We start from the raw sequence: 17,648 nt of genomic DNA, 5'->3' as shown, positions 1-17,648 counted from the left end.
AAATTTTATTTAACAAGCAGTGTATATCCTGGTCCTGTTTGGAGCAGGAAATCAATAGGCAGCCATGGAGATTGAAAAGAGAAACCAGGATGTTTCCTTTGACTTTTTTACTTCTGTTAAAGAGGGGGCTGAAACATTTTACCTTTATATGTGTATATGCCTGATAAAACCCATCCTTTCTTTATGAATACAGCATAATATCAGCTAATAATTCAGTGTACATGTGTAAATATAGTGAGATATGCAGAAGAAAAATCTGCCTTGTTATATTGTCAAATGTTGTCTAAGTGGAGATGTAAACCACGTGGAGGGTTTGCAGTGTGCAGGTGTCAGTCTGAGCAAGGTATTATTTCAGCTAAAATTTCAGAGCACAGAAGATATGTGATGGAGAGACATAGTGCATAAAACCCCACTGAACTGTGGGGCTGAATCCGTCCTTTATCAACAGCTGGGCTTTGTTCTCTGCCAACAGGTTGCTTTCAGACACTGGGGGAGGTCCCTCAGCCCTTCATTCTGAGCAGGGTGAAGGCTCCCCCCTGCCCAAAGGGTATTTGCAGGCCCTGGACAGCCAGGGGACCCCGCTGTGCCTGAGCTGTCAGCAGCCCACGGCACAGCTCCCGCCCGGCAGCCACGCTTGGGACACGCGGTTCTGCTCCCACGCCTGTCAGGAGGATTTCTCCATCCGCTCCAGCCAGAGCTACCTCAGGACAAAAGTGTTTGAAGTAGAACACGGGGTTTGCCAGTTCTGTCACCAAAACGCGCAGGAGCTTTATCTCAGCGTCAGAGACGCCCCCAGGAGTCGACGCAAGGAACTGCTGGAGAGCTCCTGGATGTCCCACCTCCCACTGGGGCAGGTAATTGTGTGCAGTTACAGCTGATCTAGCTACAGACAGTTCAGAGAAACCCAAAGATGTTCTTACAGATTTAAGATAGAAAGTTAACCCAGCATCAACAACAGAACAAGAAAAAACAAGTCCTTAAAAACAATCAAACTAAATGCCTTTGTCCTCTTGATTCTTCTATCCCACTGTCTTTTAACAGATTTTTCATCTCTAAAAGGCACAGGCATCAAAGCTCTGACTCTGTAGGGGTGAATGTAAATACCAGGGCTGGTTGTACAGTTCAGGCTGGGTGAAAACATGCCATCTGCTTATACTTCTTTGCTTCTCCAGTGGGAGTAGCTAAAAAATGCTAAGGCTGGCTTTGTTTATCCTGATGAGAACTATAAATAGCTACTCCCCTGAATGTCCTTGTTCTGATGGTAGCGTGCACATGTAGCTCAGGAGGGGTGTCTCACACATCCCGTGCCCTGTCCTGTGTTTGCTGCAGCTGAACGAGATGATCCGGAGCCCCACGGAGGGGCAGTTCTGGCAGGTGGATCACATCCAGCCCGTGTACAGCGGAGGAGGACAGTGCTCCCTGGACAACCTGCAGACTCTCTGCACAGCCTGCCACAGGGAGGTCAGTGTGCTGGGGCCAGGAATCCTGGCCCTCTCCCCTGGAACAGCAGCAGGAGCCTGAAGTCAGGCTCCTCCTCAGCCCTGCAGAACCCCTGTGCCCTCAGCCTCTCCCTCCCACACGGCACAGGTGGAAATGCAGCATTAAACTATTATGACAGTTTTCTCAGGATTTGGGAAAATGCCACCTTAATAAACATCTGCATTTTATTGTGCTGTGTACTGCAAAATCAGACTGGAGTTCAACTGTGGGCTAATGGTGTCCCTGGGCAGAGTTGCCAAGTCTCAACACTCACTAAACAGACCTGTCTCTCTCTTTTGCAGAGAACTGCCAAGCAGGCCAAGGAAAGAAGCCAACTGAAGAGAAGGTCTTTGGCTACAAAGTACGGCTGTGACATCACCAAATTTCTTGTGAAAATGTAAAATGCAAAATCCCTTCAGGTATAATGTAACACTAAATCCAATACAGTTACATAGTTTTCCTCATGCGCTGATTTAACAGGAATCTCTGTCGCCCATCAATGCTGCTGGTAGAGAGGAGAAAATACGGAATTAAAACCAAGGAATTGTTTGTAACACTGATGGTCAGAGGGCATCCAAGGTACTTGATTATGGTCATGTTTTTATGACCCTGTGGTTTAAAGCTAAATTTCTGCATGTAACCTTACTGCACTGAGCCTGACTTACAGGACTCTGGCATTTAGAACTGATGGCAGTTGAATTCTGTTTTTACTTAAACCAGCTTGTATTAAAATTTTATTTTTGATAAGGAACACTAGATATTACCAATTATGTCATCAAAGGTGGTTTCTGGGAAATTCTACAGTCACATTTTCCTTAACAAGATTGCTGGTTATTTTGGACTGCTTACCTGGCTTTCTTTACAGTTACTTTAAATAAATACAGTTCTTTTTCGTGGTGATTTTTTTCTCTGTCTCTCCTCACCCCTTGAATGCTGGAAGGCAGTTGTAAGCTCATAAAGCACATCTCCAGGAAGGACGTGGCTGAAATTTCAACTACATCTAGTTAAAATAAGCTGTGAAGTTATCCTGCTCAGAAAAATTCTTAGAAGTTATAAATCTTTTACTGAGAAAAAGATTGTTTAAGACAAGGTAGTTGCATAACTGCACCATTTTCTGTAGAGCCAAACTCACTGGACATTTCCAGCAAAGATGCTTTCAGGTAATAAAGACACCTTTAGGTAACAGCCTGAAAAAAATGTTGGATGATGTTTGTGGTGCCTGAGTATAATAAAGGAATCATCTCTCCAGCAGTTTAAAGGACCAAGTAAGAATAGCCTGGGAACTAAGTGTGAGGGATTTTAAGTTTATACAGCCTTTACAAGAGCCCACACTGCAGTGTGAAATTTCATTAAAGAGGAGGAGACCAAGAGTATCAGGGAAGATGCTTAAGTTAAAATTTAATCAGTAATTAGCCCAGTGCACTTTCTTTTAAAGAAGCTACCCATTTAAACAGCAGCTACATTGGTCTTTATCTTACTTACCCCTTGGCCAGAGGAATTTCTCTCACACAAACAATCTAGAGAACAAATTCCGTGACAATACTTTCCTTGAAGAAAATTAACTCTTCTTCATCCTGAAAAATGCATTTCTACTTGCTAGAGCTTTATCTGAAGAAAACACTTTGACCTCTGTCCCCTCCAAGGAGCTTTAGGGCAACACCTGGGACCCTACTGTCAACTCTCTACACATCATGTAGTTACAGCCATAAACAATGTCCTTCCTGGGTCAGATCATGCAAGGAGGGAATGGAAAAGCACGGGAATACTGAGAGCCAATAATAAATTCGTATTTATTGAGTAATGTCCACAATACTGTAGCTGTTTGTACATTTCATGTGTAAAGTGGTGCTGATTTTTTGCTGATTCTCATAAAACACATGAAGGTCAATGTGAAGCAACATTGGCACGAACACGTCAGTGTCTGATGGTACCAGTGGGGTGAGGGGCCAGCAGGTGACAGAATGTTCCATCCTCACAGCAAAGACACGGGGCAGGCAAACAGCCTCTGGAAATACCAGCAAGTTGCTCACAGTGAAACACCTCTGCAGCTGTCATTTCATACAGCTTTGGCCCTTGCACCAGGGAAGGGGATAAAGTACCCCAAACCATCAGTGCCAGCTCTCAGGCTCACTGTCCAGTTCTAGCCCTAAATGTCGTTTTTTCTATTTGGGAGACGGGACAAGATCTTTCTGGACAATGACTGCAATGCCAGGAGGGCTTGGCATGAACTAGAGTGTACTGTATACTTTAAATAAAAATAAGGATATTTTAGAAATACTTGAAATTTAGTGATTAACCAAAACATACTGGGCTCTGTAATTATGATTAGCAATAAATATAAATTACTTATGTTTATGTCAATTTAGTTAGACTAATGTCACTTGATAAAGTTTGATCCAGAAGTGTAGAGCAGCACATTCTGTAGGAATTTCAACATGAATATTTGCACACAGCCCATTCACGTCCATAATTAACCAAGCTAATGCAAAGAAAAGAAAAGATGCTCCCTTTGGGCAGAAAGGAGGTTGCTACATTTTCTTTCCCGAAGATCTGACTGAAACTACTTGTGAAGCCGTTCCAAACCTCCAAGGTGAGTTGCTGCAGACATCCCTCAAGGCTGCCAACCCCAGTCCTTGGGAATGGTGCAGGCGGTGTCTCCTCAGCACAGCCGGTCCATCCGCAGCATTCCTTCCCTTCCCGCGGGACGTGAGCCCCGCGCTGCTGTGAGGACACGGAAGATGGTCGGGGCCGGTGGCTCAGAAGAAGGTGGTGTCGGCGGAGAAGGCTCCCGCCAGGCGGAAATCCTCCCTGGTGAGGACGCTGTACATGCGCTGCGGCAGCGCCTTGGAGTAGGGCGCGGGCCGGGGCACGGCCGAGCGCAGGATCACCTCCCGGCCCGTGGGCGGAGGGAACTCCGACTGCACCCCCTGCCTGCGCTCCTCCGCACAGCCCGAGCGCCGCAGCTCCTCCTCCAGCGGCGGCACCACCGAAACCTTGGGAAAGAGCACAGGCACAGTGACAGGCACGGCTGCTGCCTAACGGGACTCACAAAATATTTCTGAAGAGAGACAGAGGAAGATCAGAAATGGCAACACGTCAGGAGGCTTTACGTGCACGCAGAGCGGGGCGCTAATGGGATGCCGAGAAACAAAGCGCACGTAACCAGATGGAAGAACCTGCACGTGTGGGTGGTGAAGCTCAGCCCGGATTAAGCTCCTGATGTTCCGGCAGTGTGAGTGAGGGTTGTGAGCAGTGGAAACGGCCCCTCCTCAGGCAGGGCTCTCTCCTCGGTTCCCTGTGGAGGGCAGGCCAGCCTCCTCTCCAAAATCATCCACACCACTACTGCAGTCCTGACAGTCACCTGCCTCTTCAGACACACAGGGCTGTGGTGGGCGCTGTTCATGCTGGGAGTGCAGTGCAGAGCAAGGGAGGATCTACAGCACCTCTGCCGTGCTCATTGCCTCGGGCAGTGAACAGCAACACTGACCCTGGACACTGGAACGAGGGCTGGCCTGCCCAGTAAACATTCCCTAATCACATACACCTCTGGATACACACACCCCCACCAGTACCCCAACAGGGTCCTGCCCAATTTCAGCAGGCACAGCTCCAGCTTGGCACTGTCACTGAGGTGTGGCAGAACCCTCTGGATGACCCTCACGGTCCCTCTGATCCACCCCTCTGCTCCCACACTCACTCCCAGGAGCTGGGGGAGCCTGGCACTGCTTGCCTCTGCAGTTTGTGCCACAGAATTCACCATGGACAAGCACCACTTGTTCCCACAAAAACAGCTCCAGCAAACCAGAGGATGCTCCCTGTGCTACACTTTATGGAATTACCCCAGTTCTTCCCCAGATATCACTGTCCAAAATATTCCATAGTTTCAGTAAATCCTGGTATCAAGAATGCAAAATCCAGGGACTGTCCATCCCCCCAAAACATCTGTCTGCTCAACAAACCAATAGTGATGGCAACAGAGAATATAAAGAATGGCCACATATTTCAGCATCAGAAAACATCAATATTCACTTGAAGAAATGTTTTTCATTTGGGTTTTTTGTTTGTTTTGGGAGGGGTTTTGGTTGTTTTGAGGGTTTTTTTGGGGTGTTGTTGTTGTTGTTTTTGGGGGGAGTGTTTTGGTTTTGTTTGTTTTTTTATTATTGAAGATTTCACTCTCTTTTCACTACCTGTTATTATGCTCTAGAAGTAAAGTCTGTGAATGCAGAAAAACCATTCTGGAAACACAAAGTTATTTTTGTGCTTAATATGTGAACAACAGTACAAACTAAATCTAGCTGCTGTACTATCTCTACCAGAAGGTTCAACTCTATGCAGCTTGGGAAGATGAGTGGGAAAGGAGGGACAAAGTTGGTTACCTCATCAGAAGATTCAGTCAGCTTGGAAAGGGATGAGAAAAGAACCAGTGATGAAAGACAGAAACAAAGGCAAGTCAGAGATGACTTACAAGAGGTTAGGAGACTGTAGGTTTAAGAGACATCATGCACTCTACTTCCAAGAGCATGCACTGGCTATCAGAATTTTCCTGAGAAAATCTGAGAACATAACACATTAAACACAACTCAGAGAGGAGTCCAGGATCAAAAGGTAATGAACAAGGAATTCATTCAACTTCTATTTACCAAACAGCTCTCTACCCAAATAACTCATGGGAGATCAAACAGCTCTCTACCCAAATAACTCATGGGAGATCAAACAGCTCTCTACCCAAATAACTCATGGGAGATCAAACACAAAGGGGGCTCCTGTTGCCCTAAGACATCCTAATTAACAGTGACCAGCTACTGGGGGAAGTATCTGTAACCCTACTTTGTTTACTGGTGTTTCAAAAGAAACAAAGCCCTAGAAATGTGCACATATCTTTATCAAACACTAACCTAGAAACCTACTCTAACCCTGCCTCAGTGTTAGAGGCAAGTGCACACGTGTGCAGGCACTGACAGGGCACAGCCTTGGGCTTTACAGGAGGGGCTGTAAGTCAGGCTGGTTGGCACGTTGAGATTTCAAACTAGACCTTCCCTAGAGACTGGAAGGATAAAATAAATGCTCTGATTTTCATCCCTCACACTAACCACAGTCTGTTTTCAGAATGGTCCTTTTTATGCTGTGTTGCAAAATACAGTTTATTACAAAGTCATCCATACCTTAGAAGTGTTTAACACCCAATCACAATGTTTTCCCAGCAATTATTCCCAAATGGAATTTCAGGCTCTAAGATGTCTGCAATACTGTGCTACCTTGCTATTACCACTGTAGTTAAATTTTAGTTAGAAAACTTGATGCTATGAGCAGGTGTAATTCTGACAGAAACTGAAGGGTGACTGCAGTCCATGAGGTTTGGAAATCAATACTTTAAGGCTTATTATTACAAACACTGCTTCAGATAAAAAGGCAATATTTGCATCAATATCAGCAAGAGAAGGGGCTCCAGAAAACAGATGCAACACTGGCAATAAGTAACTAAATGTAGAGTCCTACTGAAAAAGAGCTGACACTTCCTCAGCATGCCACTTTCCACAGAAGAAGTCTTGAGTATTCCAAGTATATTCCAAGTATCCCCATTCTAAAAAGTTATTCCTTCTAAAATAATTTAATATTTTGACCTGTTTCTCTACATTCCTATGTGAAACAATCAACACTTGATTGTTCTTGCTGAGACAGAAATCTGTGCCATAACAGCATTACTGGTTGTACATCAGCCATTAATGACACCTCTGTGTACCCAGTTGGCTTCAATTGTTTAACATCCCAGATCACTGACTCTTCCTTTGTCTTGCAAGGTTCTGTTATTGCCAAAATCATGTTGAACATCACAAAAAACACCTCAAGCACATTTATGACAACACATGCACGTATGCAGACAAAATACACTGGCATCATATGATAAGTCATTGCTTCCTTCTGCTTAAATCACAAGTGTCTGCAAAGCAACCCAGAGCTCCCTCTTACCCTCTGAGCATTCACAAACAGCTTGTGAATGATGCTGCCAGCAGGTCCTCTTCCTGCACCCACAACTGACACCTCTGGCTGCTCCAGGAGACAGTTTACAAACCTGGTGGAACAAATCATTGCAAAGGAAAAGGGAATGTTTAATCCGTGGCTGTATCCGGTTTGCTAATCCAAACCCCAGAGCTGTTTCCTGGCAGGAGGCCTCCACTGAGCATCATTTGCACAGGGTGAGATCTGGCAGCTACTCTCAGTTCTCCATTCTGAAAGTCTGAGGAAAAAATCTCCTCTCAGTTATCTAAGAATGGAACTCCGGCTCCTGATGCAGAGGTGTTAATTCAACACAAAAAGCCTTCATGGTGTTGGCCACATACCACGGGATGGATATTTTTGAGAACAAAGATAATGCTTTGGTCACACATCACACCCCTGAACCCCCAACATATCCTACAAAAACATCATCTCTTCCTCCCAGCACAGCAGCAACAAGCTAATGTGGATTTTTTCAACATGACTTATTAGTCATCTTGAGTGCTAAGTAAATAATCTGCCAGCAGGCAGTGATGCAAGGAAACTGCCTTGTCACTTCCTATTCACAGCTCCTCAGTGACTGGTTTCACATCAGTAAGGAGACAAGAACAAGAAAATATAACTTTGGAGGGGAATATTTCATTCCATAATATTTACAGAAAATACTAAATTTCTAGTCCTACTTTTACCTCTGTTGTGACAGAATTCATCAAATACACCTTTTACATACACAAAAAGCAGATGAAATTCCCAGTACTATCAAGATAAAACCAAACTCCAGCAAAAATAACCTGTATCACACGTTTTCAAAGAGCTGCTCATTCAGAGGAGCATTTAGGGTATCTACACAACATCCATAGTCTCAGGACAGGGACACCTAAATATGATTCCTTAGTATTTCTGTATCCATCTGTCCTAAATTTTGAAAGTACAAAAAAAGGGCATCAGAGGAAAAATAAAAGATCATCAGTCACCTTTGTAGATCTTCTTTCTCCTCCTCATTTTCACACTTCTCTACACCAAATTTTGCTTTCAGAGACCTTGCCCTGGCAATGATTGCTTCCACACTCATAATCTGAGCGATGATCTCCTGCAAGAGTTGGATAAAAGTGAAAATTAAAAACATGGGGTTTCAGCACTCCCATGAACAGTGCAAAAGTCTATCAGGTTTTCAGCCCCAGCCAGTACAAAAGCCTTACTTCCAACTTCTTGTCCTCTGGATTGGGGAACCGTAGTACTTTGCTGGAATGAGATATTATCTGCTTGATTATCTTCTTGACTGAAGAGATATCTTCTAGTGCTTCTGTTAGAAGGAAAGAACCAAAATTGTAATTATTGCATCACTGCTCACCCCAAAATATCTTAATTTATTAAACATTATTTACCTTCATCCTTTACCTTGAGTACAGCTGCATGGATGATGCAAGGCAGGAGGTGCCTTGCAAGGTCAGCTGATTTCTGAACTGCAAGGTAATGAAGCACCTACAACATTAGAAAACTTAATATATTAGTGATCAAAACTGCTTCCCAAAGATAAGGTTAGCTAGGAAAGAGGAAAGAATGGAACACTTCTGTAAGACAGGAGTTGGTAGGCAGTTTTACATCAATCCAGTCCCAACAGGTTAGAATGAAACCAAAATAATTATGTGTTAGGAAACTAAAGTGTTCCTAACACATACATGCAGGTAAAAATCTGGTTTATTTACTAATAATTCAAAGTACCACCTCAGTAACACAGTCTGTGGAGTCATGTTTCACACACTCATTACTTTAGGTACTTCACATACTGTTGTAAGGCAGCAGGAATTTCCAACTAACCCTCAGCCACGCACAGAGCAGTTCAGTAACTCCAAGGACATAGTGCAAGGACCAGTCCATGTTTCAATGTTGCAGGAGGAAGGAGGAAGGGCATTACCTGTAGCATTACAGGTCAGATGTCACCAGCACTGAGCTCTCACCTTCTCTGCCTCCCTGGTGTCATCGAAGAGTCTCTTCTGCCTCCGTGCTGGGATGGGCTTTGCCGTCTCCCAGGCCTCCACCCACATGTTGCTGGGAATCTTCATCCGGGCGCTCAGCTCGCCCTTGATGATTTTATTCCCCTTCTCATCCACCACCTCCTCCTCGATGTAATCCCGAGGGGAGTACCACCTCACAAAGTCCTCCAGGCAACAGCCGGGATTCGCTGCCTGAGTGAGGAGAGCAGAGAAAATTCGTTCCTGAAAATCCTGTAACACTGATAGCCTGGGTAGGAAACACGATGTGGTTTAGTGGGTAGACCATAGCAGAGGAGAAAGCACTCGGGGAATTCTGTCCACAGGCACCAAACTGTACTGCAGGACAGAGACCTGGGAGGGTGAGGGAACAAAGCATTAACCAAGACAATGGCAAGGGGTAAAACCCACATCATCAACAACAAAAAAATCCTTTCTTATCACCCACAAAATGTGCATTCATCAGCTCAAAAATTACACTGTTCAGTTAAACTTCCACCTGGTACCTGATACATGCAATAAGTAGGAATTTTCACAAATTCCTTTATGTATAAGCTTATACCATAAAAGACCTGGAGGAAAACAGCCCAAGCCTAAAAGAATCCCTGGCTGCATAAATATGCTTTGAGCACTGACTTTCCAGTTTTTAACACTCCAGTGAAAAAATTCACCTTTTCTTCCTCTTTTACAAAGGAAATTAAAAAAAAAATCTGCCCCAAACAAAAATAGCTTCATTTTTCATAGATGCAATGTCAACACTAATAAATACATCCATATCCAGAACATAAAGGGAAACTCAGTTCACTATTCAATGTACCTATCAAGAGTGCACTTGTGCTTCAAATTATGGTTCTATATTTTTGAGTTTTCAGATAATTTGGACCACAGAAATAAAACTTCTACATATGCCTAATATGCCATGACTCACTGCTAATAACTGATATTGATATGTTATACATACTCTACAGTACATCTGTATGCTTTTATTATGAACATTGCAATAATTAAAATACATATACAGCTATTTCATTACAGAATCTCTAATCCTTTTAGCTTTCAGCTCCTCTGATGACAGCAGTGTATGTGCTCTTAGCTCCCTCTGCAGAGCTCAGACAAGAAATGGGACAAACTACCGAAAACCACAAACCACAGCTAGTCCAGTCCCAATCTGATGAACAACTGCTTTAATTCCCAATTTATCAACTGTATGTTTTCTGTGTTTTTTCCCTTCTCACAGACATTGTGCAAATTTTCTGGGACGTTACATTGTCACAGATTTTGATGTGTTCCAAGAGTTTTAGCAGTAGGGTTTTATTTTCACCTTGAAATTATTTTGAAACTGTTTTGTGGAGAAAAAAAGAAACTTGTCAGAAGACCCTTCAAAATTGTTCAACGTAAGCAAGAGGGACAGTTTAATTAAGGAGAGGAAAGCAGTCTCACAGAATTCTCCAAGCAGCAGTACCTTAAAAGACTCCATGTCTGAGAGCAGACAGGCACTCTGCATCCGTGCCCGGAGGTGAGCACCTTCTGCTGAGGTTCCCAGCTTTGCCAGCACCTCAGACTGCTCCTCCAGCAAATCCTCAGTCATGGGTGCTGGTTCCTGCAACATGGAAAAAGGCAGGGTTACAAACAGCCTCTCCTCAGCTCAGCCCTTCCCAAGGAAGGAGAAGGAAAAAGCTCCCTATCACCACAAGTCCATTCTGCTTCATTTGTACTCAAGGGAAATAATCAGAACTTTCTACTGTTTAAACTGTTCAGCCAAGCTGTGCATGTGAATATGACACTAACAAAGAGAACCTAAACAGAAAATAACCTCAGAATGAAGGAATGATATAAGGATATATTGTTAAAACACCAAAATCCAAATGAACTCTGGCAAGGGTTTGACTGACACTATTTTGTTGAGATGGATTAAAATCGACCTAAAAGCAACACAGAATTTTTGCCTTTGACAGTGTCACCACATAATTAATTGAGAACAGTTTGCCTGACTACACTCTGCTCACATGTTTTATCCAAGCAAAGTAACATTAATTAAAAATAATTTCTCTCAAGAGAAAGAAAAACACTGTACTCTTCATGCATGGCTGGTTGCAAACTGCTTCCTGTGGCACCACTGCTGCCTATTATGTCCCCAGCCACCTTGCAGGAAAGCCTGGGGATATCAGGGAACATTTCTAATTGTTTGCTGATAAACCTGCTGTAGAGAACGGCACCAAAACTGATGACTCTGGTCTTTTAGATATGAGCAGAGAAATTAAAGAAGAAAAGAAAAAAACATAGCAGCAAAATTGATCCTTATTCTGCTCAGTCAGCTAGAAATCTCCATGGTGGCAGGAAAGAAAGTAAGGAGGGGATGCAAGATGCCTCAGGAACTAGTAATTAAAAAACCCCAAATTTAAGGTAGGCAAGACAGCTTAATTCTTATTTAAAAAACTTGCTTGGAGTGAAATTTGGTAAGGAAACTCACTCTCAAATAAAACAAGGAGCATGTGAGATTTCAGCTTAATGGCCTCATTGAGATTTAAAAATGAAAAACACTCAGGATTTTAACAACAGATAAGGCTGTAACCTGCAAATATACCCAGTTTCACAGTCCCAGGTAGGAGCCCTGCTGTGTGAGAGCTGTGCTGCACATCTGGCTCGGCTCTTGCTCCCTGACCTGTGTTATTGGAACGTAGAGAGGCTCTCCAGGATGCAGCAGCATCAGCTTCCCGTGTGGATGCAGACGACCCTCTGGTTTTAAGTTCACAGGCTCTTTGTTGCCTTCTTTTGCTCCTCCTTTCTTTCCGTTTTCCTGTCCATTTCCTTTGAGGTCTTCTGTGTCACTCAGACATTCAAAAAATTCATCTTCACTGTCACTCCATGATTCCCAAGACTTGCCAAATTCCTTTTCCTTATCAGGGTTATCTGCAGAGTGTTCTGCTCCTTTTGCACCATCACCAGAAGCCCCAGGTGAACGATCAGACACGCTCCCCCTTTTCCCCTCATCTCTTGCTTTCTTCCTTTCAATGCAACAATTTAACATCTAGCAAGGTAAAGGAACAAAAAAATAATTGTTTAGTAATTACTTCTCTTACAGAAACAGTCATACAGAAAAACTTGGGAGAATCCCTGAAAACATCTTACAATTCTAAAAGATAACAACTCCATTGAAATTGTTGCTATAACAAAGATTTTTCCCAACAAATGAATTCCACACCCAAAAATACAAGCATAACTAAATCTACAAGAACAATATATTTAGCTAATAACTGCTTTAATTTTGACAGTTTCCTTAGGAGAAAAATCATTCTTAAATTTGGGATATTTACCTGGAGTTTCTGATGCAGTAAACAACATCTCAGATCTGGAGAGCCATTAGCTAATCTAACAAAAGGTAGAAGTGTAACCATTATCAATTATAAAGTTGAATCTTTCACACATGTGGTCTTAAATCATATGAAATCTAAAAGAGGGGCAAATACCCACATTAAACCCACCCCCACCATTTCAACTACACAGCTCTTCTGTAGTCTCAGGAGAAGAGTCCAGAATTTAAACTATATTTATTTCCTAGAGGTCATTTTAGAAGCTCAGAGGTCATTCACACTAGTATGAGAGAGACACCCTGCATTTCCTGGCCAGTTTTCTATTTGGAAGTTAAAAGGGTAACTGTTTACAAACAGAAATTAAGCATCTTTGACTTGCTTTAAAACTGCAATAAGTTGGAGTGATTGCTATGTATTTTAATTCTATTTTATCTGGTAGTGTAACCATTTCAAAGTACAAATCAGTGAATAAATGGCCAGTTCACCCCATTAACAAAAAAATCCAAACAAACCAACCACGAGAAACCAAGAAACCACAACCCCAAAAGTAGGATATATTATTGCTCTGCATTGATACCTGATCTTCACAGAGCCCTTCATTAGGTCTGCAACAAGCTCTGCTGCAGCAGACAAAGGCTGGAAGGGTTGGAATACCTGAAAAGGCAGGAACTTGGAACAGCTTCCTCAGAAAAGTGGTTGAAACTACACCACAAAGCAAAGGTGCTTCTCCCTGTATCAGCTCCTTCATGTTTCTCTAACAGATGAACTGGGAGCCAAGCATTCCTTTAAGTTTTATTACCCACCCTCATTCACACAGTGGAGGGATCTCTAAGCTGAGCTTCCACAGACATTTTTAAGTTTTCAAAGGAGGGCACAGATGCTTTTCTACTCCCTGCCCTTTCTTGCACTAAGGAAGGAGGGTAATAAAAATAAAGGATAGGATTTGCAATTAAAAAACCCAAACCAGTATGTTTCAAATTCACAGTGGACTCTCTTCCTGGAATAAAGAACATTTTCTACAACAAAGGAATGACAATAAAAGCAAATCTTACCCTGGAATGAGGTAGTTGTTCTCCCATCTGTAGCGCATTTCCAACACAAACTCTTGCCAAAGATGTGCCACCCCTTTTACTCCTCCATGGTAGAAGTTTATCATACAAAGACACAAAGCTAATTTGTAGGTCAGACTGTCAGAGGGAGCAGATTTAAACTGACTGAAGAGATTCTAGGCAAGAAACAAAAGAAAGCAAGAAATACAGGAACAATGGTATTTTTTCCCAAACTATGTAATCTCTTTAGCAGTACAAGTGGTTAACCACATTTTAAGCCTGTAAGTATAAGATATCAAAAATTACAGTCTTTGGAAGAAAAAGAAATTACAAGGAAAAAGAAATGATCACTACTTTTACTTAGAGATTCCACAAAGATAAGTTCCTCTTTCCAAAAGTTACCTATTACAAGATGTAGGGCAACCACAAAGTCTGTATGAACACACACACTCAAAACTGCTTTCTCTCTCCTGAGTGTCAGTCAGTAAAACTTACATAATCTTCATTCTCTGGAGGAGGATTGTTTCCTGCTGAAGTGTTGGCTCTGCTTTCAAATCCATCTGCAAGTTTGTCAGCAGCATCAGGAAACAAGAACTTAAAAGAAAAAAAAAATTAACCTTCCATCAGTGTGGTTTTCCTGCTTTTCCCACTTTCTCCCTAAAGGTACTGCTGGCTACATACCAGCAATCCCTACAACTAAAACTGTTGGCAGAGTTGAGAGTTTGTTTTCAGTCCACTTATATTGCACAGACTTGTAACAACTCGGGCTGTTTCAAGTTGATAATTGCAACTGAAGTAATGGAACTGATATCAGACACCTTTAACTCTTCTATGGACTATAAACCAAATGCCTCAGTGCATGTTCTACCTGAACTTCACATGCAGGAAGAGTCACTTACCAGTAGAATGGTGTTCAGCACATCATTGTTTAAAGGCGACTCGTCCACACCTCTGTGCTTGCGGATTTTTTTCCTTGCACTGTGAACCATATTTGTGACTGATAGTTTATGGATTGGGACTGGTGCTGGCTCTGTGAGCTTGGACAAGGCATGGGTAATGTCAGCAACCTCTACGAAATAAAATAAAAGCAATTAGAACAAAACAAAACCCACAAACACTTGCCCATCTCTCTTTACAAGTTCACCTGTCTTATCCAGCCTTTTTATCTTGTACTGAATTTTAGCCCCTTGTTAACCAGAGGTACACTCTATGCTGTCAGGTTCCATCCTGATACTCACTATCAGCAAATATAAACAGCAGAACAAGTCACAAAGGAGTCACAGACTGTCCTGGATTTAATTTACCAACTAAAGTCTAGACTGAGCTGTCTGCAGACAGTCACTATCAGAGCATCACAAAAGGCTGCTGAAGAGTCCATGTTTAAACCTTGTTCACAAATGATACCAATGAATACACTGTAGGTAACAAAGGCAGCTCAAGCCTATGCTAAAGCTTTAGATAAGCCTTAATAAATCCTGTATTAATCACTATATACCTGACCTTACATGGTGTAAGCATAATTCTGTTTTAGAATCCCCAGATAAACTTCTCAAATCAGAAGATTTTTTTCCAGAGTTGCTGCTGGTGAGCTTTAGAATGTCTCTTACAATAAATTGAATCAATATTGTTATAGAGAGAGCAGATAAATTGAAGTGAATAATTACCAGCAGCCTGAAAATGCTCATCTTGGCAAACCTTGCAAGAAAATTGAGCTAAGAAGAGCTAAAGAGACTATGTCAAGCCCCCTACTCAGTCTAACACCTTTTTAAGCTGACTGGCGACCTCCTTCAAAATTAAGATCAAGTATAACCAAAGAAAATACATTATAAGCCATATTTGGAGGGAAGCAAAGGTGACAAGCAGCAGGAAGGAAGGGAATGTTCACTACATACAGCAAGAAAAGCAAAAGAAAGGGACAGAGACATCAAAAAGATGTCAGTATCTATACAGTTGGGATAAAGTTTGACCTGCTGCTCAGACAATTAGGGAGGGGTTTTTTTATTTTGGTTTTTTTTCCCCTAAAAATTCTTTAAAATGGAGAGGATGATGGCAAAGCCTTTCAAACAGATTAAAGGTTTTTTAAACTTGCTGTTAAACATGTACTACAGAGTACATCAAAAAGGAAAAAAAAAGTGGAAAAAACAAAAAGACATAATACAGACAAATGTGTTTGATGTGTGCTCAAACTCAACTCTTGTACATTTATAATCAAATTTTAAGCTTTTGTATTCCAGTGAAAAGACACATACACAACTATAACAGAGGTAATTGTCCCCTGGGACTTTGGGAGCTAAGCTTGCCTAGAATTCTTGAGAAATTTCACCATGTAGCACTGGCCAGAAAATTCCCAGTATTACAGAAAATGCATAAGAGTTGTAAGTATAAATAGCAATCAATCTTAAGAAAAGGGGATAGGGAAGGTAAAATAACAGGAAACAATTAAAAACAAGTAACACAAATCAACAGGATTTTAGTTTTACCTTTTCCTTCCTCTTCAAATGCAGATCTCCCAAGGATCTCATCAGTCGACTCCTTCCGACGGCAGAGCTTGAAGAATTCGGTAAGGAAGTCACCTGGCAGAGAAACAAAGTCTCTCAACTACTACTCAGTTAAAAATCTCACTGAACAACAAGGCAACTCTCAAAATTATGCCCAAAGGACAGTAATTTTTTATCTTTTCATCTGAAAGAACATGATAATTTGTTCTGAAGCACAAATATCTTTAAACCACATCATAATTAAAGCTTAGGAAAATGCACACCTAGGCAGGCATCAGCCACCTCTCCAGAGCACAGCTCTGCCTGCAGTTGAATCCACTTCTTCACTCAAAGCAAGATGAAACTTTGAAAGTTTTGAAGCCCCTTTCCCCACAAGCTTAAAGGCAAGGACAGACAGGAGAGTACAGCTCTTCAGATGTATTAATCCTCCCTGTCAAACAGACTGATCAAGCTAAGCAGATGGATATATGCAGAAGGCACTTAATAAAATTGAAAGATTCCAGGAAATCTAAATTTTCACAGAACATACAGGGAAAATTCTTGTTCTCTGGAATGTGATGAAATAAGAACAGCAGTGAAGTTCACGGTACACAGACATAGAGTAACCTACAAGAGAAACTCATGTTTTTGCAAAGTTTGTGTTCTTGAAAAGGAAGCCCCAAATATTGTCCACTCAAAAAAATATGGGGAATGAGGAAACAGAAGTCATCAGGTAGTCATCAATTCAACCCTGACTTCACAACTCAGTAGCTTAAAAGCCCTAAGGGAAGACAGGAAATTCTGATGTCTTACCCAGTAGACACTGAGGGTTATCTGCTTTTCTGACTCTCACAGACCATTGTGGGGCTTGCATAGGATCCAGGTCACTTCAAAACAAAACAAAACAAACTAAGGGCCATGTTGTCACCATAAGTTTGCGAGAGATGAGTATCAAATTCTCAATAAATGTATTGTCATAGTCACTGAGGCCATGGAAGCCACAATATGCACCACATTACACAGGAGAACATGACAAACACTTTGAAATGCAAGCAAGAGTCCCTGTTCTCATGTAGGTACATGGCACACATGAAAAATTCAGTTAGAACTAAACTGTCTTCTTTTGAAGTGTATTAATGTTGAAAACTCATTTCTTCATTAATTAAGAAAGAAGGAAGAAACCCAACATGGTTTATTTCTCTCTAGCACAAAACCTGGATGACAGTTTTTGGGAGAGGGATGTCAATTGGTGAATTCTTTTTGCTCTCCACACTCCATTATTATCTTTTCCAAGAAATAATTTTCAAGTCTAACACGAGAATATGCTCAAAAAGAGAGGTGTGTGTT

At 42.0% G+C, this 17,648-nt stretch overlaps 2 protein-coding genes across 8 annotated transcripts in view; one reads left to right on the top strand and one right to left on the bottom strand.

The window, feature by feature from the left end:
• The window catches only part of ZRANB3 (zinc finger RANBP2-type containing 3), a 43,556-nt gene extending 40,521 nt beyond the window's left edge, over nucleotides 1-3,035 (top strand). For 2 of the 3 annotated variants that reach the window (XM_017836306.1, XM_017836308.1), the window contains 3 exons: nucleotides 473-854; nucleotides 1,330-1,461; nucleotides 1,782-2,396. In XM_017836306.1, coding sequence (XP_017691795.1) covers nucleotides 473-854; nucleotides 1,330-1,461; nucleotides 1,782-1,880 — 613 coding nt within the window. In that variant the 3' untranslated portion in view covers nucleotides 1,881-2,396. The other variant, XM_017836307.1, reaches the window with a different exon arrangement.
• Nucleotides 3,036-3,251: 216 nt separating this feature from the next.
• Nucleotides 3,252-17,648, bottom strand: part of RAB3GAP1 (RAB3 GTPase activating protein catalytic subunit 1) — a 22,988-nt gene continuing 8,591 nt past the window's right edge. For 2 of the 5 annotated variants that reach the window (XM_017836309.1, XM_017836311.1), the window contains 15 exons: nucleotides 17,115-17,188; nucleotides 16,305-16,397; nucleotides 14,724-14,893; nucleotides 14,320-14,418; nucleotides 13,828-14,000; nucleotides 12,779-12,833; nucleotides 12,127-12,492; nucleotides 10,927-11,064; nucleotides 9,432-9,659; nucleotides 8,859-8,955; nucleotides 8,673-8,776; nucleotides 8,448-8,563; nucleotides 7,447-7,549; nucleotides 5,856-5,876; nucleotides 3,252-4,472 (listed from right to left, as the gene is read on the bottom strand). In XM_017836309.1, the coding sequence (XP_017691798.1) occupies nucleotides 4,236-4,472; nucleotides 5,856-5,876; nucleotides 7,447-7,549; nucleotides 8,448-8,563; nucleotides 8,673-8,776; nucleotides 8,859-8,955; nucleotides 9,432-9,659; nucleotides 10,927-11,064; nucleotides 12,127-12,492; nucleotides 12,779-12,833; nucleotides 13,828-14,000; nucleotides 14,320-14,418; nucleotides 14,724-14,893; nucleotides 16,305-16,397; nucleotides 17,115-17,188 (2,074 nt within the window). In that variant the 3' untranslated portion in view covers nucleotides 3,252-4,235. Of the gene's footprint in view, nucleotides 4,473-5,855; nucleotides 5,877-5,899; nucleotides 6,162-6,231; nucleotides 7,550-8,447; nucleotides 8,564-8,672; nucleotides 8,777-8,858; nucleotides 8,956-9,431; nucleotides 9,660-10,926; nucleotides 11,065-12,126; nucleotides 12,493-12,778; nucleotides 12,834-13,827; nucleotides 14,001-14,319; nucleotides 14,419-14,723; nucleotides 14,894-16,304; nucleotides 16,398-17,114; nucleotides 17,189-17,648 lie in introns of those variants that run through there. The other 3 variants (XM_017836310.1, XR_001878298.1, XM_017836312.1) reach the window with 3 other exon arrangements.

The sequence above is a fragment of the Lepidothrix coronata genome, unplaced genomic scaffold, assembly GCF_001604755.1.
Source record: "Lepidothrix coronata isolate B3197 unplaced genomic scaffold, Lepidothrix_coronata-1.0 Scaffold275, whole genome shotgun sequence".
Lineage (NCBI taxonomy): Eukaryota > Metazoa > Chordata > Aves > Passeriformes > Pipridae > Lepidothrix > Lepidothrix coronata.
This window is presented reverse-complemented; position numbering and strand designations above follow the sequence as displayed.